Source organism: Hypanus sabinus, chromosome 15 (assembly GCF_030144855.1).
Source record: "Hypanus sabinus isolate sHypSab1 chromosome 15, sHypSab1.hap1, whole genome shotgun sequence".
Classification (NCBI taxonomy): domain Eukaryota; kingdom Metazoa; phylum Chordata; class Chondrichthyes; order Myliobatiformes; family Dasyatidae; genus Hypanus; species Hypanus sabinus.
Window position 1 is genome coordinate 86,232,050 of NC_082720.1, and position 23,725 is coordinate 86,255,774.

Here is a 23,725-nt window from a genome sequence, read left to right on the forward strand (position 1 = left end):
CGAGCGTGAGAATTACAGCTCTAACCTCTCCTTATTCATGTTGTACCTGTCCAACAGTCTTTCAGATAGCAAGGGTACAGGGCATTACGCCCATCCAGTCCGACTGCCCACAGTGCCCACCCAGCTAGTCCCAGTTTCCTGTGTTCGGCTCCCATCCTCCCCCCACATCTCCACATAGCTGCCCAAATGCTTCTGAAATGATACTGTTGTACCTGTCTCATCCACTTCTTCTTGTAGCTGGTTCTGGCATTTATAACAACCGAGTGGAAGCCTATTCAACCCAGCAGGTTCCTGCCAACCCCTTGGGGAAGCAGTACAACCATTTCCCAATTGGAAGTGGTTTATTATTGTCACATGTACTGAGAAACAGTGAATAGCTTGACTTACATCAGATCATTACACCGTGCACTGAGGCAGAACAAGGGAAAACAATAACAGAAAGCAGAATAAAGTGTCACAGTTACAGAGAAAGTGCAGTGCAGGCAGACAATAAGGTGTGAGGTCATAATGAGGTCGATTGTGAGATCAAGAGTCCACCTTATCATACAAAAGGTCCATTAAAGAGTCTGCTACCAGTGGGGTAGAAGCTGTCCTTGGGCCTGGTGGGATGTGCTTTCACTGATAACAGTGGGGTAGAAGCTGTCCTTGGGCCTGGTGGGACGTGCTTTCACTGATAACAGTGGGGTAGAAGCTGTCCTTGGGCCTGGTGGGATGTGCTTTCACTGATAACAGTGGGGTAGAAGCTGTCCTTGGGCCTGGTGGGACATGCTTTCACTGATCACAGTGGGGTAGAAGCTGACCTTGGGCCTGGTGGGACGTGCTTTCACTGATAACAGTGGGGTAGAAGCTGTCCTTGGGCCTGGTGGGACGTGCTTTCACTGATAACAGTGGGGTAGAAGCTGTCCTTGGGCCTGGTGGGACGTGCTTTCTCTGATAACAGTGGGGTAGAAGCTGTCCTTGGGCCTGGTGGGACCTGCTTTCAGGCTTTTGTATCTTCTGCCCGACGGGAGAGGAGAGAGAATGTCTGGGGAGGGTGGGGTCTTTGATTCTGCCGGCTGCTTTACTGAGACAGTGAGAAGTGTAGACAGAGTCCGTGGAGGGGAGGCTGGTTTCTGTGACGTGTCCTGCAGTTTCCTGCAGTTATGGGGAGAGTAGTTGCAAAACCAAGCAGCTAAGGATAGGATGCTTTCTAGGGTGCATCTGTAAAGACTGGTTTTTGGTTACATGTCAAATTTCTTAACTTGTCCTTTCTCACACGCGAGTCTTCAGCCGCCTGGACTGGCTTACAGCAGCTGATTCACCAGTCCAGGTGTTCCCTGGATGTGGGAGTCAACTGGAATGCGCAGGAGAAACCCACGTTGGGTCGCCTGTCTGCTGGGGAGCTGGTGCCAGGGAGCCTAGAGCTGTCCGCTCTTCCTCGTTTGCACCCCAGCACCTCTATTACTGCCCTTCACCCCCAAACCCCCCACCGTTAACGGAAAGCACCCGGAAATGCTGGGCAATGACTGCACTCAACCGCGTTCCGCTGAGCTAGCGTGGCCCCTGCGACTTGTGAACTGTCACCTTTGTGCTTCCACAGGGCTCCTCGTCCGAGTTTGAGGTGGTGAACTCCATTGACAAGAATGAAGCCCAGGCGCAGGACCACCAGGTGAGACTGGCCCTTGTCAGAAGCGAAGGGGAGGAGCCTTGCGGCTCGTGTGGTGTCCGTTCAACCGTGATTTAGCCCTAACCTAATCAAGGGACAAATTGCAATGACAAATTAACTTACCCGGTACGTCTTTGACTGTAGGAGGAAACTGGAGCACCCAGAGAAAGTCCAGCCATTCTGTGAGGTAAACTTACAGAGGACGCTAGGATTGAACTCCAGAGTCTGACGGCCCAAGCGGTAAAGTGCCGCACTAACCACTTCGCTACTGTGGCACTATGCCCAGTGTCCGGTATCAGAATCACTGTGACGCTTGTTGTTTTACAGCTGCAAGGCTTAAGAAGTACTGTAAATTAGTGGGGCAACACCATAGCGTAGAGGTTAGCGATACGATATTTCAGCGCCAGTGATCCGAGATCAGTTCCTGCCACTGTCTGTAAGGAGTTTGTACTCAGTTTCCTCCGGGTGCTCCAGCTTCCTCCCACATTCCAGAGACGTACGGGTTAGCGTTCATGAATCATGGGCATGATATGTTGGTACTGGAGGTGTAGTGACACTACCAGGCCGCCCCAGCACATCCTCGGGCCGTGTTGATGCAAACAGCACACTTACTTCGCTGTGACAGATAACGTGAGTCATTCTACTGCAACATACAGGAATAATGATCAACAGACATAAAATGCTGGGGGAGCTCAGTGGCATTGGAAAGGAATGAACGGTCGTCGTTTTGGGCAAAGACCTTCCCAGGCCACAATGTGAACTGTTTATTCATCTGCACAGATGTTGCCTGACCTACTGAAATCCTCCAGCATTTTGTGTGTGTTGCTCAAGTTTTCCAGCGTCTGCAGAATCTCTTGTGTCTGAGAGCTGGGTGATGCTTGGCTTGTCCTGCATCTCCTCATCTGGTCCCTGATTCCCTTTGTATCTTTAATCTCCTTGGGGTTCTGCTTCCCCCTTGCTTCCCTCTGGGTCACAGTGTCTGTACCAACCATGGCTGGGTCCAGGATGTTGCCCGGATTAGAGGGCATGAGCTATAATGAGAGGTTGAACAAACTTGGACTATTTCCTCTGGGGCGGCAGAGGCTAGGAGAGATCTGATAGAGGTTTATAAGATTATGAGAGGCATAGACAGAGTGGGCAGACAGTATCTGTATACTCTCTCTATGGGGTTGGTAATGTTGAGGTTAGCATAACGCTTTTACGGTACCAACGACCAGGGTTCAATTCCCACTGCTGTCCGTAAGGACTTTGCACATTCTCCCCACAATCACGTGGATTTTCTCAGGGTCTCCTCCCATGTTACAAAGACGAGCGGGATAGCAGTGCAATTGGTCACACGGATATAATTGTTCCGTGTGGACTCTTTGGGATGTATCCCTAAATAAAGCCATGGAAAAGACGGCAAAAAAGTGCAGTGCAGGTAAACGATAAAGTGCGAGATCATAATGCCTTAGATTATGAGGTCAAGAGTCCGCCTTATTGTACAGGAATCTGATAACAGTGGGGTAGAAGCTGTCCTTGGGCCTGGTGAGATGTGCTTTCACTGATAACAGTGGGGTAGAAGCTGTCCTTGGGCCTGGTGAGATGTGCTTTCACTGATAACAGTGGGGTAGAAGCCGTCCTTGGGCCTGGTGGGACGTGCTCTCACTGATAACAGTGGGGTAGAAGCTGTCCTTGGGCCTGGTGGGACGTGCTTTCACTGATAACAGTGGGGTAGAAACTGTCCTTGGGCCTGGTGGGACGTGCTTTCACTGATGACAGTGGGATAGAAACTGTCCTTGGGCCTGGTGGGACGTGCTTTCACTGATGACAGTGGGATAGAAACTGTCCTTGGGCCTGGTGGGACGTGCTTTCACTGATAACAGTGGGGTAGAAACTGTCCTTGGGCCTGGTGGGACGTGCTTTCACTGATGACAGTGGGATAGAAACTGTCCTTGGGCCTGGTGGGACGTGCTTTCACTGATAACAGTGGGGTAGAAGCTGTCCTTGGGCCTGGTGGGACGTGCTTTCACTGATAACAGTGGGGTAGAAACTGTCCTTGGGCCTGGTGGGACGTGCTTTCACTGATGACAGTGGGATAGAAACTGTCCTTGGGCCTGGTGGGACGTGCTTTCACTGATAACAGTGGGGTAGAAGCTGTCCTTGGGCCTGGTGGGACGTGCTTTCACTGATAACAGTGGGGTAGAAGCTGTCCTTGTGCCTGGTGGGACGTGCTTTCACTGATAACAGTGGGGTAGAAGCTGTCCTTGGGCCTGGTGGGACGTGCTTTCACTGATAACAGTGGGCTAGAAGCTGTCCTTGGGCCTGGTGGGACGTGCTTTCACTGATAACAGTGGGGTAGAAGCTGTCCTTGTGCCTGGTGGGACGTGCTTTCACTGATAACAGTGGGGTAGAAGCTGTCCTTGGGCCTGGTGGGACGTGCTTTCACTGATAACAGTGGGCTAGAAGCTGTCCTTGGGCCTGGTGGGACGTGCTTTCACTGATAACAGTGGGCTAGAAGCTGTCCTTGGGTCTGGTGGGACGTGCTTTCACTGATAACAGTGGGCTAGAAGCTGTCCTTGGGCCTGGTGGGACGTGCTTTCTCTGATAACAGTGGGGTAGAAGCTGTCCTTGGGCCTGGTGGGACCTGCTTTCACTGATAACAGTGGGGTAGAATCTGTCCTTGGGCCTGCTGGGACGTGCTTTCACTGATAACAGTGGGGTAGAAGCTGTCCTTGGGCCTGGTGGGACGTGCTTTCACTGATAACAGTGGGGTAGAAGCTGTCCTTGGGCCTGGTGGGACGTGCTTTCTCTGATAACAGTGGGGTAGAAGCTGTCCTTGGGCCTGGTGGGATGTGCTTTCACTGATAACAGTGGGGTAGAAGCTGTCCTTGGGCCTGGTGGGACGTGCTCTCACTGATAACAGTGGGGTAGAAGCTGTCCTTGGGCCTGGTGGGACGTGCTTTTACTGATAACAGTGGGGTAGAAGCTGTCCTTGGGCCTGGTGGGATGTGCTTTCACTGATAACAGTGGGGTAGAAGCTGTCCTTGGGCCTGGTGGGACGTGCTCTCACTGATAACAGTGGGGTAGAAGCTGTCCTTGGGCCTGATGGGACGTGCTCTCACTGATAACAGTGGGGTAGAAGCTGTCCTCTAGCCTGGTGGGACGTGCTTTCAGGCTTTTGTATCTTCTACCCGACGGGAGAAGAGAGAATGTCTGTGGTGGGTGGGGTCTTTGATTCTACCGGCTGCTTTACTGAGACAGTGGGAAGTGTAGACAGAGTCTGGGGAGGGGAGGCTGGTTTCCGTGATGTACTGAGCTGTGTCCTCTCAGTCTATCATGTTACGACCTTGCACCTACTGTCTGCCTGCACTGCACTTTCTCTGTAACTGTTACACTTTATTCTGCATCCTGTTATTGTTTTCTCTTGTTCTTCTACCTCAATGCACTGTGTAATGATCTGATCTGTCTGAACAGAATGCACAACAAACTTTTCACTGTATCTCAGTACATGTGACAATAATAAACCATTTCCAATTACACCTCTTGGCCTCCGTCACTTCTGGGGAAAGGAGTCTCACTCTCTTCGGTCCTACTGTCCCAGGCACATCTGTGTTAATTCTTTCTGCACCCTCTTCAGCTGAATGACATCCTTCCCACGGTGGGATGAGCACTACCTGCCCCAAGCGTGGACATCCCTCCCACTGTATTCGCTGCCCTGACCAGTGAAAAGTGGTGAACACAGCTCGGTCCGTCACAGGTGAAGCCCGTGCCCTGGAGTGACGTGTCCTGCCAACTGATGGTGCGTGGGTGTTATTGGCAAGAGCATGCGGTCTGCAGATGTACACGTGCATGCAGTCAGGTTTCCCTTCCACTAGATGGCAGCACCGATGGAACAGGCCAGCCCCCAACCCAGCATAGACGCCGCCTCACGATGTTGAAAAATCAGTTACACAAGATTTAAACAAGCTAGCTTTCTCTTAAGCATGATACAGATACATAGATCCTTGAATGCAGCAATGCAGGTAGGCAGGCAGTTGGCACACTGGCGGTCAAATATGTCTTGAATCTTGCCTGACAAAGCTGTTGGAATTCTTTGAAGATAAAACAAGCAGGATAGATAAAGGAAAATCCGTTGATACGTACTTGGATTTTCAGAAAGCCTTTGCACACGAGGCTGCTCAACAAGCTCTGAACCCGTGGTATTGCAGGAAAGATTCGAGCATGGATAGAGCAGTGACTGATTGGTCGGAGGCAAAGAGTGGGAATAAAGGGGCCCTATTCTGTTTGGCTACTGGTGACTAGTGGCGTTCCACAGGGGTCTGTGTTGGGACCGCCTCTTTTAGTGTTATACATTCTTTTAGTGTTATATATTCTTTTAGTGTTTTATGACAGAATTGATAGCTTTGTTGCAAAGTTTGCGGATGATGCAAATATAGGTGGAGGGGATAGTAGTTCAGAGGAAGTAGAGAGACTACAGAAGGACTTGGACAGATGAGGAGAATAAGCAAAGAAATGGCAGATGGAATACAGAATCAGGAAGTGTACGGTCATGCGCTTTGGTAGAAGAAATAAGGGTATTTTCTGTTTTCTAAATGGAGAGAAAATTCAAAAGTCTGAGGTGCAAAGGAATTAATTTGCAGGTTGAGTCTGTGGTGAGGAAGGCAAATGCAATGTTAGCATTCATTTCAAGAGGACAAGAATATAAAAGAACATATAATGTTGAAAGGCAACATGAGTGAATCTGCAGATGCTGGAAATAAATAAAAACACAAATTTCTGGCAGAACTCAGCAGGCCAGACAGCATCTATGGGAGGAGGTAGTGACGACATTTCGGGCCAAATTCCTTCATCAGGAGTGAAGTAACATGGGATGGTCGAGGGGGAATAAGAAGTGGGGGAGGGAGGGATGAAGTAGAGAGCTGGGAAGTGATAGGCTGAAGGGAAATGGGCTGGGGGAAGGTGGAGAATTTACCACCCTCGACCACCACTCTTCTCCGCCTTGCGGAATTAGTCCTCACCCTTAACAATTTCTCCTTTGGCTCCTCCCACTTCCTCCAAACTAAAGGTGTAGCCATGGGCACCCGCATGGGTCCTAGCTATGGCTGCCTTTTTGTCGGCCATGTGGAGCAATCTGTGTTCCAGGCCTACAGCGGAATCCGTCCTCCCTTTTTCTTTGGTTATATCGACGATTGCAGCGGCGCTGCTTCCTGCACGCATGCTGAGCTCGTCAACTTCATTAACTTTGCCTCCAACTTTCACCCCGCCCTCAAATTCACCTGGTCTATTTCCGACACCTCCCTCCCCTTTCTCGATCTTTCTGTTTCTATCTCTGGAGACGGCCTATCCACCGACATCTACTACAAGCCTACAGACTCTCACAGCTACCTGGACTATTCCTCCTCCCACCCTGTCTCCTGCAAAAATGCTATCCCTTTCTCTCAATTCCTCCGCCTCCGCTGCATCTGCTCTCAGGATGAGGCCTTTCATTCTAGGACAAAGGAGATGTCTTCCTTTTTTAAAGAAAGGGGCTTCCCTTCGTCCACTATCAACTCTGCCCTGCATCGCGTCTCCTGTATTTCACGCACCTCTGCCCTCACCCCATCCCCCTGCCAGCCCACCAGGGTTAGAGTCCCCCTGGTCCTCACCTATCACCCTACCAGCCTACAGATCCAACGTATAATCCTCCGTATAAAGTGTTGATAGGAGGTTGATAGGTTTCTTGTTTGGCCAAGGCATGAAGGAATATGGGGGGAAGACGAGCTTGGAGCTGAGAGGAAAAATGGATCAGCCATGGTGATATAGAACAGATTTGATGGGCCAAATGACTTTCTCTTCATACCACACTGTCCTTGCTTGAGTATTGACACTGTGGGGTAGAAGCTGTCCTTGGGCCTGGTGGGACGTGTTTTCAGGGTTTTGTATCTTCTGCCCGATGGGAGGGGGGGGGGGGGAAGAAAGAATGTTCAGGATGGGTGGGGTTTTACACCTTGGTCCCAGAGGAAGTCTGTTGTTTTGTTTCATGTGTATTTATGTACATTTGAATGATAATTAAAGTTGAACTTTATTAGTCTTGGGGATGTTGGTTGGTGCCTGGATGTGCGTAGTGCAATGCTGCTAGTTAGTATTTAACGTAATGTGTGAGTCATAGGACTCGCTGGCTGTGTGCAAGTATGCTCCACTTAAAACAGAACAGAAATCCCAAGATGAAGCAACTGCACAGATGGAGTTGGCCAAACTCTTTAAAGGGACCTCGAGCAAAGTATCAAATATTTAACCAGTCAGGCATTGCGAAATGAGAGTTAATATTTTGGATTAATTTGTAATTGATTTCGAGGGTGGCATAGCCGTGCATTGTAGTCTCCTGACCTGTTAAGTTCCTCCAGCACTTTGTGTGTGTTGTATCCAGACAGGATGCTTTCTATGGTGCATCAAGGGTCAAGAGGTCATGTCAGCTTTTTCTAGCCTCCTGAAGAAATAGAAGTGTTGGTGAGCTCTCTCGGCCGTGACGTTAATGTGAGCAATGGTTAGCACATGTTAGTATAACGCTTTATGGTGCTAGCAATCAGGGTTCAATTCCCATCGCAGCCTGGGGAAAGTTTGGCCAAAATCAGGCCTATATGGCAGTGGTCAAACCTGAGATGGACACAGATGCATGTGTGAAGGACAGTACGTTGGCATAGTGGTTAGTGTAACACCTTACAGTGCCAACAATTGGGGTTCAATTCCTGCTGCTACCTGTAAGGAGGTTATACGTTCTTCCCTTAATTGCATGGCTTTCCTCCGAGTGCTCCAGTTTCCTCCCACATTCCAAAGACGTGCAGTGAGAGTGAGCGTTGGTGACGGAAATGTGGCGACACTCGCGGGCTGCCAAAGCACAATCCTCGCCAAGTTGATTTGATGCAAGCCACCACATTTCACTATGTGTTTTGATGCATGTGTGGCACGTAAAGCTAACCTTTAAACCTTGCGTGCTCCAAGATAGAGTGAAAAGCTCTGTTTGGATGCCATCCAGACAGATTGCTCTATATGCTAGTCCAGAATCAGGGACATAGATTTAGGGTGAAAGGGGGAAGATTTAAAAGAGACCCGCGGGGCAGCTTTCTCACACAAAGGGTGGTGAGTCTATGGAACGAGCTGGCAAAGGGAGTGGTTGAGAACGGCCCAACAGTATTGCTTAAGAATCACTTTGGCAGATACATGGGGTTTGGAGGGATCTGGCTGAAGACGGGAAACTGCCATGTCTGGGTGGGCACCCTGGTCAGCATGGCCTGCTTAGGCCAAAGGGCCTACATCCACACTGTATTGCTTCGGTGACTCTATTGGTGCATTGAGGTAGTACAAAACGAAAAGAGGTTGGTAATTATAGTGCTAGTTGCAGTTTTAGAGTGTTGTAGTGCAGGTCTCCCCTCTCCCATTGGGCAGAAGATACAAAAGCCTGAAAGCACGACCCACCAGGCCCAAGGACAGCTTCTACCCAACTGTTACCAGTGAAAGCACGTCCCACCAGGCCCAAGGACAGCTTCTACCCCACTGTTATCAGTGAAAGCACGTCCCACCAGGCCCAAGGACAGCTTCTATGCCTCTGTTATCAGTGAGAGCACGTCCCACCAGGCCCAAGGACAGCTTCTACCCCACTGTTATCAGTGAAAGCACGTCCCACCAGGCCCAAGGACAGCTTCTACCCCACTGTTATCAGTGAAAGCAAGTCCCACCAGGCCCAAGGACAGCTTCTACCCCACTGTTATCAATGAAAGCACGTCCCACCAGGCCCAAGGACAGCTTCTACCCCACTGTTATCAGTGAAAGCACATCCCACCAGGCCCAAGGATGCTTCTACCCCACTGTTACCATTGAAAGCACGTCCTACCAGGCCCAAGGACAGCTTCTACCCCACTGTTATCAGACCATTGAATGGTTCCCTAGTGCAATAAGATGGACTCTTGACCTCACAATCTATCTCGTTACGATCTTGCACTTACCATTTACCTGCACTGCACTTCCTCTGTAGAACAGAGAATGTGGAACAATACAGTACTCTATAGGTCCTTCAGCCCACAATGTTGTACCAAACTTTTAATCTGCTCTGAGGTTAATCTAACCCTTCCACATAGCCCTTCATCTTTATTTCAACCACGTGCATATCTCAGACTTTTTACACTTTATTCTGCATTCTGCTATTGTTTTACTTTGTTATATAGCCATGCATTGTATAATAATCTGATCTGTAAGCCCAATTGAACCATTTCTGCTGACAGGAGAAGGTGATGCCTTAAAACCAATCGCTTCTGGCAGATTAAGCAGTGAACACTTTGAATACAATGTGGCAGGGAGTTCAGAAGCCTAATGGCCTGAGGGAAGAAACTATTTCTTATCCCGACCATTCTTGTTTCTTACCGATTGTAGTCTCCTGCCTGATGGTAGGAAGTCAAAGAGGATGCTGGATGGACGGGTGAGACCTTTAATAATACTAAGGGCCCTGTGTATCCAGTGCTCCTGATAAACGTTCTTGATGGATGGCAGTTAGGGAGACGCATATGTTGTATCTAAATGGAGAGAAAACACAAAAAAATGAGGATTTGGGAGACCTTGTACAGGATTTGCTGAAGGTTAATTTACAGTTTGAGTCTGTGATGTAGAAGGCAAGGTTAGCACTTATTTCAAGAGGACTAGAATATAAAAGCAAGGATGTAATTTTGAGACTTTATAAAGCATTGGTGAGGCCTCACTTGGATTATTGAGAGGCGTTTTGGGCCTCTTATCTTGGGAAAGATGTGCTGAAACCAGAGAGGATTCAAAGGAGGTTCACAAAAATGATTCCAGGATTGAATGGGTTGTCATGTGAAGTCGGTTTGATGACTCTGGGCCAGTATTCACTGGAATTCAGAAGAATGAGGGGTGACCTCACTGAAACCTATCGAATGGTGAAAAGCCTTGAAAGAGTGGATGTGGAGAGGAGGTTTCCTGCGGTGGCAAACTCTTAAGACCAGAGGATACAGCCTCAGAATAGAGGGGCAGTTTTTTAGAATGGAGATGAGGAATTTCTTTAGCCAGAGAGTGGTGAATCTGTGAAATTCATTGCCACAGGAGGCTGTGGAGACCAAGTCTGTATGTATATTTAAGGCAGAGGTTGTTAGATTCTTGATTGGTCAGAGCATGAAGGGATACGGGGAGAAAGCAGGAGATGTGGGGCTGAGAGGAAAAGGTACTTGGCGATTAAAGTCTGATTCTGATTCTGAAAATGGTGGAGCAGACTTGATGGGCCAAATGGCCTAATTTGGCTCCTAAACCTTACGGTCTTATGATCCTCTGAGCCATTCTCAGACAGAGGTGCAACTTGTCAGGACGCTCTCAGTGGTACTCCTGTAAAACGCAGTTAAGATGGCGGGGAGCGGCCTCACTTGCCTCAATCTCTTCAGGAAGTGGAGGTGCTGCTCAGGGAGGTGATACTCAGGAACCAGGTGAAGTTATCTCTGATCTGGATGCGCAGGAACTTGGTGCACTGACCTCCCTCTATTGAGGAGCCATGTATTCACGGGGTTGTCAGGGGTTGCTGGGGTGGCACAGCTCTCAGGACTAGGAGGGTCTATTTTCTAAATAAATATGTACAGGATACCAGCAGGAAATTAGTTGTTAAAATGCAAAGCAAATATCAGTTAACAGTCGAATCTATGAATTAAACAGTTGCCACGAGCACAAACAGTAGGCAAGAACAGCTGTTTTGCGTCAGTTGGTAATGCGGATGCCAGATCGGGAAGTTTAGTCAGAGTCAGTTTGAGGAACAGCAACAAACAGGGGCTTGAATAGAGGAACTAAGCATTGAAAGCTGCCAAAGAAGGAACTGATTTGGTGGAAGTTTTGGGGGGTGGGGAAGGTTGGTACCCGTGGTCCCAGGTTACAGCTGGGTTCCCTTCCTGAGGATTGTTAGTGACAATTCAGAAAACATAGCTGCATATAGAGTTTGCACTGGCATAAAGCACCTACAAAGGTCAGCAAATCCATCCCCTGGGTCCAGAGGAGGCTCACGAGAATGATTCTGAGATGAAATGTATGAGGAGTATTTGATTGCTCTGGGCCTGTGGTGGCATCCGTTAGTCTCGCGAGACCATGGATCTGTGCCTGGAAAGTTTACTCGAATGTCCTTTCCAAGGCGCAGGCCCGGGCAAGGTTTTACGGAAGACCGGCAGTTACTCATGCAGCGAGTCTCCCCTCTCCACACCACCGATGTAGTCCAAGGGAAGGGCAAAGGCCGATACAGCTTGGCACCAGTGTCGTCTCGGGAGTTGCCAGACTGCTTCAGGGACTCCAGCTCCGGATTTGTCCCAGGGTTTACTCCCGAAGCCTTTCCCATGAGCGGAGGTTTGAAATCAAAGTTTTCCCTCTCTTAGATGGACCGCCTTCCCAGGCTGACGAGCTCCATCTACCTGATCTGGGCCTGTACTCACTGGAATTTTAAAAAATGAGGGGGGTTATGTTACTGAAACCTATTGAATATTGGAAGTCCTAGATAGAGTGGATGAGGAGAGATTGTTTCCGATACTGGGGGAGTCTAGGACCAGAGGGCACTGTCTCAGAATAGAGGAACATCTCTTTAGAACAGAGATGAAGAGGAATTTCTTTAGCCAGAGGATGGTGAATCTGGAATTAATTACCACAGACAGTTGTGGAGGCCAAGTCATTGGGTATATTTAAAGCGATTTTAGGACACCACAGGTTATGGTGGAAGGCAGGAGAATGGGGTTGAGAGGGATAATAAATTAGCCATGATCGAATGCCGGAGCAGACCCAATGGGCTGATTGGCCTAATTCTGCTCCTATATCTTATGATCTCCCAAGCACCGGCTTGAGCGTATGGGTGATCGTAACCCTGGGGGTGACTTGCATGTCTCAGATTGTTCGGTATGTTCTTCCTCCTCCCCCTTCCTGAGGTCCGTGATCAGGTGGTTTTACTGACGTTGAGTGGGACGTTGTTAATAAGGTTGGCCTTATTTCTCGCGTTGACCCACACAGTGAAGTACACTGCTTGCATCGACTACCTACACAGTCCGAGGATGTGCTGGGGGAGCCCGCAAGAGTCACCAAGTTTCAGGGACCAACACAGCACGTCCACAACTCACCAACACTGACTTGTGCTGTGGAGCTTCGGAGAGTGGGGGGGACCCGAGCTCCCGCAGAAAATCCCCACGTTCGCACGTACGCCCTCCTTACAGACTGCAGTGGGAATCGAACTCCTATCGCGGTTGCTGTAAAGCGTTACGCTAACGCTACTCTACCATCCGACCATGGTTCACTGTCCACCTCTGGGCTGGGAGTTGCCCAACAGGGCTCATTTTGGCCGAGTGGTTGGCGTTGGAACCTGTGACTCCATAGCTGCTGTCAGGAGTCCTGTGGGTTGTCTCCCTGGGCCTGTGTCATGAGGGTCCAGCGATGAGCTCCTGGGGCCTTTGGATGACTACACGGTTTTATTTTTGACAGAAATACCTTTATTACAAATTATATTCTACAATACCACAACAGTAATAAAGACTAACACAATCACTAACATATATCATCATCATCATTATGTGCCATGTGTAATGATGTGGGTGATCGGGGTCTTGCATCTGCCTTTAATTAAGTTCCTATAAGCTCTTTGAAACTTTTGCCTGCCCATCCCTTGTGTAACTCATGACTGCCCTATGCTGCCAACCGTGACATTTTCTTCCATCAATTTTTCCAGTCGCTGCAAAATGTTTGTGCTTCTCTTTCCTCAGAATGTGTCCCAGAAATTCCAACTACCACTGCCTGATTGATGATATCAGCTCTCTTATTCTGGCTAACATGCACTAAATTAAATTAAAATGTTCCCATCTCTGTCACTGACGACGTTTATCCCCTGTGGTGCCCAGAATTCCCACAATGCATCCGTGGCCGCTGCGCGTTCCCTATCCGTGGTAACCCGGACACAGATGTACTCCAGGAGCGTCGCCAGGCACTCTGCCCAGGCAGAACCCTCTGCTGCCCACGTCCAGGTCCCATGGATAGATACCTTTGCCAGCCCCAGCACCGAGTTTAGTAAGACATCCTCACCCCACTTTGCCCCAAGTAAGTATGGCGGTGCTAAAATGAACCAGAAAGAGACGTGTAGCATCTGCAGATAGGAAAAATGATCTACTTAATGTAGTATGCCCACAACTCGCTAGCCCTACCCCATACGCTCTTTTAGAATATGGGAGGAAACCCAGATCACCTGATAGAGACCCACGCGGTCATGGCGCGAGCGTGCAAACTCCTGACAGACAGCGGCAGGAATCGAACCCCGATCGGTGATCGCTGACCTGCCTGTCTTTCCTTCTCCATCCAGGATGTTCTTCAGCAGCTGGCGAACGAGGATGGAAACCTGTCGGTTCATCTGCAGCGACTGGAGAGCTCCCTCAGCGTGTTTGCCGAGGAGACCAACAAGAAGCACCTGATAGCCCACCTGGGCCGAATGGCCGTCGAGTTCAATCGACTCTCTTCCAAAGTGCAGAAGAATGAGTGTAAGACGGCCATCCTGCAGGTAGGGGGCAGTAATCCTCTTCAGCACAGGTCAGGTGTAGAGTAAAGATCCCAGCACACTGTTCAAATGTTAGAACAGAGGAAACAAGACAGTACTGTACAGGAACAGGCCCTCGGCCCACAGTGGTGTGCCAAACCAATTAAAATAGTAATCAAATGGATAAATCAACTAATCCTTTCTCCCTACACAATGTCCATATCCCACCATTTTCCTCACATGCATGTGCCTATCTAAAGGTCTGTTACACGTCCCAAATGTATCTGCCTCTACCACCAACCCAGGCAGCACATTCCGGAAACCCGCCACTCAATGTTTAAAAAAAACTTGTCCTGCACATCTCCTTTGAAATTAGTGTTCAAGGGTTCATGGGACGTTCAGAAATCAAAATCACTGATAACTGATGTATGTCATGAAATTTGATGTTGCAGCAAAACAGTGCGATACATAAAACATGCTGTAAGTTATCAAAGTAAATAAATATTGCAAAAGACAGAATGAGGACTGTTCAGAAGTTTACTGGTGGAGGGAAGAAGCTGTCCCGAAAACTTTGAGTGCGTGTCCCTCTTCCCTGACGGTAGTAACGAGGAGAGAACATGTCCTGGATGGTGGGCCAAACACGGGGAAGTAGGATGTGTAGATAGATGGTTTGGTCAGCACGGGCGAGTTGGGCCAAAGGGCCTGTTTCCAATCTGTATAACTCAATAGCTGTTTCCATCAAGGTGAAGTTCCTTCACATGCTGTGTTCTCTCTCTCTCTCTCTCTCTCTCTCGTGTTCCCGTCTCCCTGTGTCCATGTGTGCCTCGGTGACCGTGTGTGTGTGTCTCTGGTCCTCTGTGTTGTGTGTGTGTGTGTGTGTGTGTGTGTGTGTGTCTCTGTGTCTATCTGTCTGAGTCTGTCTTTGTGTATCTGTGTTTGTGTCTGTCTGTCTGTGCGTGTGTGTCTGTGCCTCTGTGTGTGTGTGTGTGTGCCTGTGCCTGTGTGTGTGTGTGTGTGTGTGTGTGACTGTGTGTGTATCTGGGGGGGGGGGGTGTTGTCTCTGTGCCTGTGTCTGTCTGCCTGTTCCAGACTCTGTGTAGGCAGCTACAGACAGAAAACGAAGACCTCCGAAGGAAACTGGATAGTGACCTCGAGCGCAAGAACCAGATGTTGGCCAAGATGAAGTGAGTCTGCACTTGCTTCCCCACCCTGGGACCTCCCGACGTTTCTCAACTTCTATAATGTAGGGAAAGCATTGGAGATTTCCAGAGAGAGGCAGGTGGCCGTGACAAGACCACTTCTTGTGGCTGTTGTAGATCATTTGGGATCGATGCTAGCTGAGATGGCACTACTGAAATTCATTAGAATTGCATCTGCAGGTCTTCCGTGTCTACTGAATGGCTGTGACTTTTCAGTACAAAAACAGGCCTTTTGGCCCATCTAATCTATACAAACCAAGATCTCCATTATAAGCTAGTCCCATTTGCTTGCATTTAGCCCATATTCCTCTAAAGTTCTCATCCTTTTTTATGCCATGGGACCCTACCATTAACCAGGGTTCCGTGTACCCAGGTTGGGACCCCCTGGTCTAGACCTTTCCCATCTGTCCAAGTGTCTTTATGAATGCTATTTCCTCTACCTGAACCACTTCTTCAGGCAGCTCGTTCCATAGACTGACAACCCTCTCTGGGTGAAAAAGTTGTCTCTCACGCCCCTATTAAATCTCTCACCTCAAACCTACTCTTTATTCTTTTCTATAGAAGCTGCCTGACCTACTAAGTTCCTCTAGCATTTTGAGTGTGTGCCCTCTAGATCTCAACACCGAGAGAAAAACTATGTGCATTCACCCTGTCTTAAATCTCTGTTAGGTCACTCCTTGTTCTCATACACTCCAAAAGGAAAAAAATCCCATCCTGGACAACCTCTCTCCATAACTCAGTCCCCCAAGACAAGTCCCAGTCTTGTATCCTCTCTCCATAACTCAGTCCCTCAAGAGAAGTCCCAGTCTGGTATCCTCTCTCCATAACTCAGTCCCTCAAAACAAGTCCCAGTCTGGTATCCTCTCTCTATAACTCAGTCCCTCAAGAGAAGTCCCAGTCTGGTATCCTCTCTCCATAACTCAGTCCCCCAAGACAAGTCCCAGTCTGGTATCCTCTCTCTATAACTCAGTCCCTCAAGAGAAGTCCCAGTCTGGTATCCTCTCTCCATAACTCAGTCCCCCAAGACAAGTCCCAGTCTGGTATCCTCTCTCTATAACTCAGTCCCTCAAGAGAAGTCCCAGTCTGGTATCCTCTCTCCATAACTCAGTCCCTCAAAACAAGTCCCAGTCTGGTATCCTCTCTCCATAACTCAGTCCCTCAAAACAAGTCCCAGTCTGGTATCCTCTCTCCATAACTCAGTCCCTCAAGTCCTGGCAATTTCTTTACAAATCTTTTCTGTACTCTTTCCAGCATAATGGCATCTTTCTTAGAGCAGAGCGACCAAACCTGATCACAATACTCAATATGCAGCTTCACAAACATCTGGAACTATTTCTTTGATACGATGCCCTGACCTTTGGCCAGTGTGCCAAGAGCTGCCTTCACCACCCTGTCTACCTGTGAGCCCACTTGCAGAGATCCATGTACTTAAAACCCTGAGGTGTAGGTGCAGGATTAGGCTATTCAGCCCATCGAGTCTGCTCCACCATTCCATTGTGGCTGATATGTTATTTCTTCTCAACCCCACTCTCCTGTCTTCTCCCTGTAACCTTTGTCGTCATGACGAATCAGAAACCTACCAACCTCCATTTTAAATAAACCCAATGACCTAGACTCCACCATGATGTGTGGCAATGAATTCTGTAGATTCACCACACTCTGGCTAAAGAAATTCCTCCTCATCTCTTTACTAAATAGACATCCCTCTATTCTGAGGCTGTGCCCTCTGTTCCTAGACTCCCCCACTGTAGGAAACATCTTCTCCAAATTCATTCTGTCAAGGCCTGTCAATATTCAGTAGGTTTCAATGAGATCCTCTCTCATTCTTCTAAACTCCAGTGGGTCCAGGCGCAGAGTCATCAAACACTCCTTATGTATTAATCCTTTTATTCATGAGATCCTTGGACCCTCCCCAATGCCAGCACATCTTTTGGATACGGGGTCTAAAACTGCTGAGCCCAAAGTTACATTCTAGTATTCTTGAAATGAATGCTAACATTGCATTTGGCTTCCTCACCACAGACACAACCTGTAAGTTAACCTTTAGGGAGTCCTGCACAAGGACTCCCAAGTTGCCTTATACCTCTGATTTTTTGAATTTTCTCCTTGTTTTATTCCCACTTCCAGTTCCTTGGCTTGTGTCACCACCTGAAGCCTTGGTTTAACATCTTATCTGAACGATGCCAAGTTTGATGATGCGGCATTGCAGTTGGACCTGGCATCTGAGCCCAGAACCCTGCTGATCTTGTAGAATTGTGTGATACAGAGCAGGCCCTTCAGCCCATCTAGTCCATGCAGAACTCTTTCTGTCTAGTCCCATTGACCCGCACCCAGATCAAAGTCCTCCATACCCCTCATATGCATGTACTTATCCAGTCTACTCTTAAATGTTGAAATCGTACCTGCATCCACCACTTCCACACTCTCACCACCCTCTGAGTGAAGAAGTTCTCCCTCAGGTTGCCCTTAAACATTTCACTTTTAATCTATGACCTCTAGTTCTAATCTTATCCAACTTCTGTGGAAAAAGACTGCTTGCATTTACCCAATCTATATCCCTCATAATTTTGTATATCTCTTTCTTCTTTATAAATCTTTTTATTAATTAAAAAAGTGTGTGTGTGTGTGTATGTATGTATGTGTATATATATACACATATAAATAAACAGGAGAATTATCTCAAATATCTATATCAATAACAATTTATATAAAAGGTAAAATAAACATTATCAAGATCATACATAGTATTAATCTAATAGTATGTAATAAAGAATAAGATAATCGATTCTCCTCATCATTTCATGAAAAGAAGAAAAAAGATAAAGAAACATATAATTTTAATATATTGTATATCTCTATCAGATTTCCCCTCATTCTCCACGTTCTAAGGAATAAAGAATTCACTGGTCTCCTTACATATTCTGGTTGTGGAGGTGGTTCACGAAGTTGATTCCAGAGATGAAGGGGTTAGCCGATGCGAAGATATGGGGTTGCCTGGGACTCTACTCGCTGGAATTCAGAAGAATGGGGGGGTGGTCTTTGAGAAACATAGGACTGGGAGCAGGAGTCAGCATCCGGCCCAACAAGAATGCTCCACCATTCAGTAAGATCATAAAGATTCAGAAAGGGTAAGATGAGGGAACACAAGCCAATCCTCTTAGAGGTGTCAGAGGGAGAGAAAGAGTGTGAGTGTGAAAGATTTCAAGTTCGTGGGTGTCAGTACCCCTGAGGATCTAACCTGGTCCCAGCATATTGATGTAGCTGTGGAAAAGGCAAGACAATGGCTACATTTCAGCAGGAGTTTGAGGAGATTTGCTTTGTCACTTGAAACCTACTGACGTACTGTGGGGAGCATTCGAACCGCTTGCAATACCGTCTGGTTTGGGGAGGTGGGGCTACTGCGCAGGATCATGGAAAGCTACAGAGAATTGTAAAATTAGTCAACTCCGTCATGAGTACTAGCCTCCGTAGTATCCGAGGCATCTCCAAGAAGCAATGCCTTAGTGAGGCAGCATCCATTATTAAGGACACCTATCACCCAGGACTTGAATACATGCCCCCTTGTCATTGCTTGATGGGCTGAATGGCCGACTGTTGTTTGTAGTCCTTAGGTTCATGTTGAATGGTGGAACAGGCTCAACAGACTGGATGGCTGACTCCTGCTCCCAGTCCTTACGTTCTTACTGAATGACAGACAGACATACTTTATTGATCCCGAGGGAAATTGGGTTTCGTTACAGTCGCACCAACTAAGAATAGTGAACAAATATAGCAACATAAAATCATAAATAATTAAATAATAATAAGTAAATTATGCCAAATGGAAATTAGTCCAGGACCAGCCTTTTGGCTCAGGGTGTCTGACATTCCGAGGGAGGAGTTGTAAAGTTTGATGGCCACAGGTAGGAATGGGGAAGCAAGCTCGATGGGCAGAATGGCCGACTCCTGCTCCTAGTCCTTATTGAATGGGGAATCAAGCTCGACAGGCCAGATGGCCAACTCCTGTACCTGTTTTGGATGTTCTTATGAAGAAATGGATATGTTAGGATGGTGTGTGACTTTGTGTTCATCTGTATTTTGTCCTTGCAGGGATTGGAGAGAGTTGTAATGGGTTTATTATTGTCACATGTACTGAGATACAGTGAAAAGATGGTATTTCATACTGTTCATACAGATCAGATTGTTACACAGTGCATTGACGTAGAATTATAACAATGCAGAATAAAGTGTATAAAATAGGGAGAATGTGCGGCACAATACAGTTGTCCTTCTCTTTGTTCTTTGAAGATGTGAACATTTGAAGCTGAAGGAGTTGATGGTGGAGAAGGAGAAGATACAGCAAGCAGAGGCATCCAAGGCGAGCTCTGCTGAGCTGTTGATGCAGCAGAACGACTTACCACAGGTTTGTGACCAGAGACGCGAAGCCCCTATGTCCCTCCTCCTGTCAACCTTGCTCCAAGCAGACAGCAGAGCAGAGGTACAGAAGACTACAAGACGCAGGAGCAGAATTAGGCCATTTGGTCCATTGAGTCTGTTCTACCATTCAATCATGGTTGATTTATTATCCTTGCAACACACAGAAAAATTCTGGAGGAACTTAGCAGGTCAGGCAACATCTGTGGAAATGAATAAACAGTAGATGCTTTGGGCTGAATCCCTTCTTCAGGACTGAAAAGGAAGGGGGAAGATGCAGGAATGAAAAGGTGGGGGGGAGGGGAAGATGGAAAAGTTAGAAGGTGATAGATGAAGCCAGATTGGTGGAAAAGGTAAAGGGCTATGATAGTCATGGGGATTTCAATATACAGGTAGATTGGGAAAATCAGGTTGGTGCTGGATCCCAAGAGAGGGAAGTTTTAGAATGCAAGTTGAGAAGGAGAAGCTAAAATCAGAGGTGTCACTATTACAGTGCAATAAAGGAATTACAGAGGCATGAGAGGGGGGGTGGCCAATATTGATTGGAAGGGAACACTAGCAGGGATGACAGTGAAGCAGCGATAGCTGGAGTTTCTGGGAACAGTTTGGAAGGCGCAGGATACATACATCCCAAAGAAGTAGTAGTGTTCTAAAGGGAGGATGTGTGTGTGGACACACAAACACACCAAACAACTGAACTGAGCTGAACATCCCTAGAATGTTTCAATGACTCTATGGTTTGGTGTTTTATCTTGTGATTTTTGCTCATTTTATACTGTGAACAATTTGTTCTTTTTTTTAACGTGTTGGGTGTCTGATGTTTCCTTTGAACGGGTTCCATGGGGTTTCTTTGTTTCGTGGCTGTCTGTGGGGAAGATGAATCTCAGGGTTGTACACTGCATACAGACTTTGATAATAAATGTACCTTGTACAGCCTCAGAATAGAGGGATGTCCATCTAGGCCAGAGGAGAGCAGGGATCTCTTCGGCCAGAGGCTGGTGAACCTGCAGAACTGATTGCCACAGACGGCTGTGGGGTCCAAGTCATTGGCTATGTTTAAAGCAGAGGCTGACACGTTTTTGATCAGTCAAAGATTAGATTAGGGTGTCAACGGTTGTGGGGTGAAGGCAAGAGAATGGGGTTGAGAGGCATAATCAATCAGACATGATGAAATGGTGGAGCAGACTCGATGGGCCAAATGGCCCAATTCTGCTCCAGCGTCTTACGATCTTTCATGCAACACACAGATCCCATCGTTGCAAACGAAACAGCCCACACACAATGCTGGAGGAGCTCTGCAGGTCAGGCATTATCTGTGGAGAGGAATGGACAGTAGGTGTTTGGGGTGAGTCCCTTCGTCACTGCGTGTACCTCTCTCTGGTCTCCCGGCCTGAGGAAGGATGCACTGTCTTTGAGACACACACAATACATATGTATTTCTCCCTCAATTTCAGGCCCTCTACCAGAGGCCTGGGAGCCTGAGGGCTCTGCACAGCATCCTTGCTGTTCCTAGTAGTGTGCTTTTCTGGACCGAGATCTCAGATGTTAATCCCGGGGTTTGCTGGAGCCGCTTTCCCAGGTGTCACAGTTCCAAGTGTTCCTGTCACCACTGGGATTACGCTTTAAACCTTCCACATCCTTTCTATCTGCTCTTTCAAAACCTGGTATTTCTCCAGCTTCTCATATTCTTTCTTCCTGATGCTCCTGACATTTGGGATTGCCACATCTTTTCCTATTGCTTTCTTCTGTTCCTTGTCCAGTATTACTGTGTCTGGGTGGTTGGCCAGTACCTGCTTATCAGTCTGCATTGGGAAGTACCACAGGATCTTAGCTCTGTCATTCTCCACTGCCTTCTCGGGCGTTTCCCATTTGGACTTGGGAGTGTCCGATCCACACTCAGCACAGATGTTCCTGTACACAATTTCTGCAACTTCAGTGTATGCCGTTCAGTGCATGCTGTCCCTGCCTGCATCTCACACCCTGTTACTACGTGCTGGATAGTTTCAGTGGATTCCCTGTACAGCCTGCATCGTGGGTCTTGTCTGGTGTGATAGACCCCTGCTTCTATTGTCCTTGTGCTCAGCACCTGTTCTTCTGCAGCCATGAGCATCACCTCTGTGCTGTCCCACCGCCCTGCCATTTCCAGCCATTGGTAGGAATTTCCTATGGCAGCCATCTCTGATACCTGGTGATTACTTTATTACTTTACTGCTTTATTGTCGCTAATCAATTGGTACTAGAGTGTACGATCATCACTGCAATATTTGATTCTGTGCTTCGCACTCCCTGGAGTACAAATCGATAGTAAATATAATTAAAAATTTAAATTATAAATCATAAATAAAAAATAGAAAAAGGAAAGTAAGGTAGTGCAAGTCAGGTCCGGATATTTGGAAGGTACGGCCCAGATCCGAGTCAGGATCCATTCATCAGTCTTATCACAGTTGGAAAGAAGCTGTTCCCAAATCTGGCCGTACGAGTCTTCAAACTCCTGAACCTGGTGATGATACATCCCGTACAGTGGCTTGTCCTGCTATGGCCTCTGGTCCTCTGGCTCTGCTTCACCCACTTCCATTTCCATATCCTCTGCCTGGCATCTGAGGCATTCTCCTAGCAGGCTGTCCTTAGGGGCCATCTTCCTGACGTACTCATGGACGTTTCGTATTTCTTCTAGGACTGTGGCCTTGACACTTCCAAGCCGGTCTTCCTTTATTCCGGTGGGAGTGCAGTCACTCGACGTTAGACTTTGGACGGAATCCTCCATGTATTGTTCATAGTTTCTGGGTCTTGATGTCAGTGGCTACCAATTCTTTCCTTGGCCGGCACCCTTTTGCAGCCAGGTATCTGATGACTGGTAGGGTGAATGTGTTGATGGCTCTGATCTGGTTTTCACAAGTTGTCTCACTCTTTGGAGGTACTTGGATGTTACAGCCTTCCTTGTGTCCTCATTGTGGCTCCAATGCATCTGCAGGATCTCCAGGTATTTGTAGCTGGCCTGTACATGTGGTATGAGGCTTTCAGGTAACTCGACTCCTTCAGCCTTCATGAGCTTACTTGTGCTATCGGCTTTGAGTTAGCTTCTAGCATTGTCCTCCAACGGTCCATCGAATTCTTGATGAAGGTCCCTAGTGTCTTGTTGACCTTGTATGGAGACAGACATTCCAGGATCCATGTGTGGGGCATTGAGTGGTGTGCTTTCTGTCGTCCATCCAGGCTGTGCTTACGTTGGTTTGCCTGGGATTAGGCCCTTGTGTGACTGCTTTGTTTATCAGGAATTGGTGCTTGTAATCTCTGGTTCCATTACCAATGAGTGGGCTCAGGGACTTACAGACATGTTCCTTCAGCTTGGTGGCTGTGATGCCTGATAGAAGCTTCCATGATATGACAGGCAGGTTATAGGCTGGTAGTTTGATGGTGTTGCTCCTTTGTGAGAATTTTTCACTATGAGTACTGTCCTTCCTTCAGTTATCCAGTCACTCGGTGAGCCTGCTTCATGTAGCTGCCAGCTGTGTATGTAATACCGTTAGTTTTTCCATCCAGTGGGTGTGGATCATGTCTGACCCTGGTCCTGACCAAGGGTCTTGGCCCGAAATGTCAACTGTACTTCTCCCTATAGATGCTGCCTGGCCTGCTGCGTTCCACCAGCATTTTGTGTGTGTTGTTTGACCCTGGTGATGTCCAGTTCTTCATACTTGCGGCCTGTTGCTGGACATTTCCTGCTGTGATGGTGTCTGGCTCTTCCTCAGAGATCCCAGAGGCTTGCTTGTAGGTCTTTCAGCCATTGGGCACTGGTGTTTTGTGATGCTTCTCTCTCCCAAATACTCTTCCCGTACTCCTCAGTTGCTGTTTTGGTTGGTTCATGTACTGGCGTGTTGTTGTTCTGGAATTGTGTGAATGCTTTTCCTTGTTCTTTGGAGAAGAGTGCATTTATCTGCGTGACCTCTGCGTCCTTAGTGTACCTCTGTAGTCTGGTGG

General features: G+C 47.8%; 1 protein-coding gene across 3 annotated transcripts in view; it reads left to right on the plus strand.

Moving 5' to 3' along the window:
• The window catches only part of tnip1 (TNFAIP3 interacting protein 1), a 136,926-nt gene that overhangs the window by 58,949 nt on the left and 54,252 nt on the right, over positions 1-23,725 (plus strand). For all 3 annotated transcript variants that reach the window (XM_059990665.1, XM_059990664.1, XM_059990666.1), the window contains exons 5-8: positions 1,580-1,648; positions 13,968-14,162; positions 15,228-15,322; positions 19,625-19,739. In XM_059990665.1, the coding sequence (XP_059846648.1) occupies positions 1,580-1,648; positions 13,968-14,162; positions 15,228-15,322; positions 19,625-19,739 (474 nt within the window). The remainder of the gene's footprint in view (positions 1-1,579; positions 1,649-13,967; positions 14,163-15,227; positions 15,323-19,624; positions 19,740-23,725) is intronic.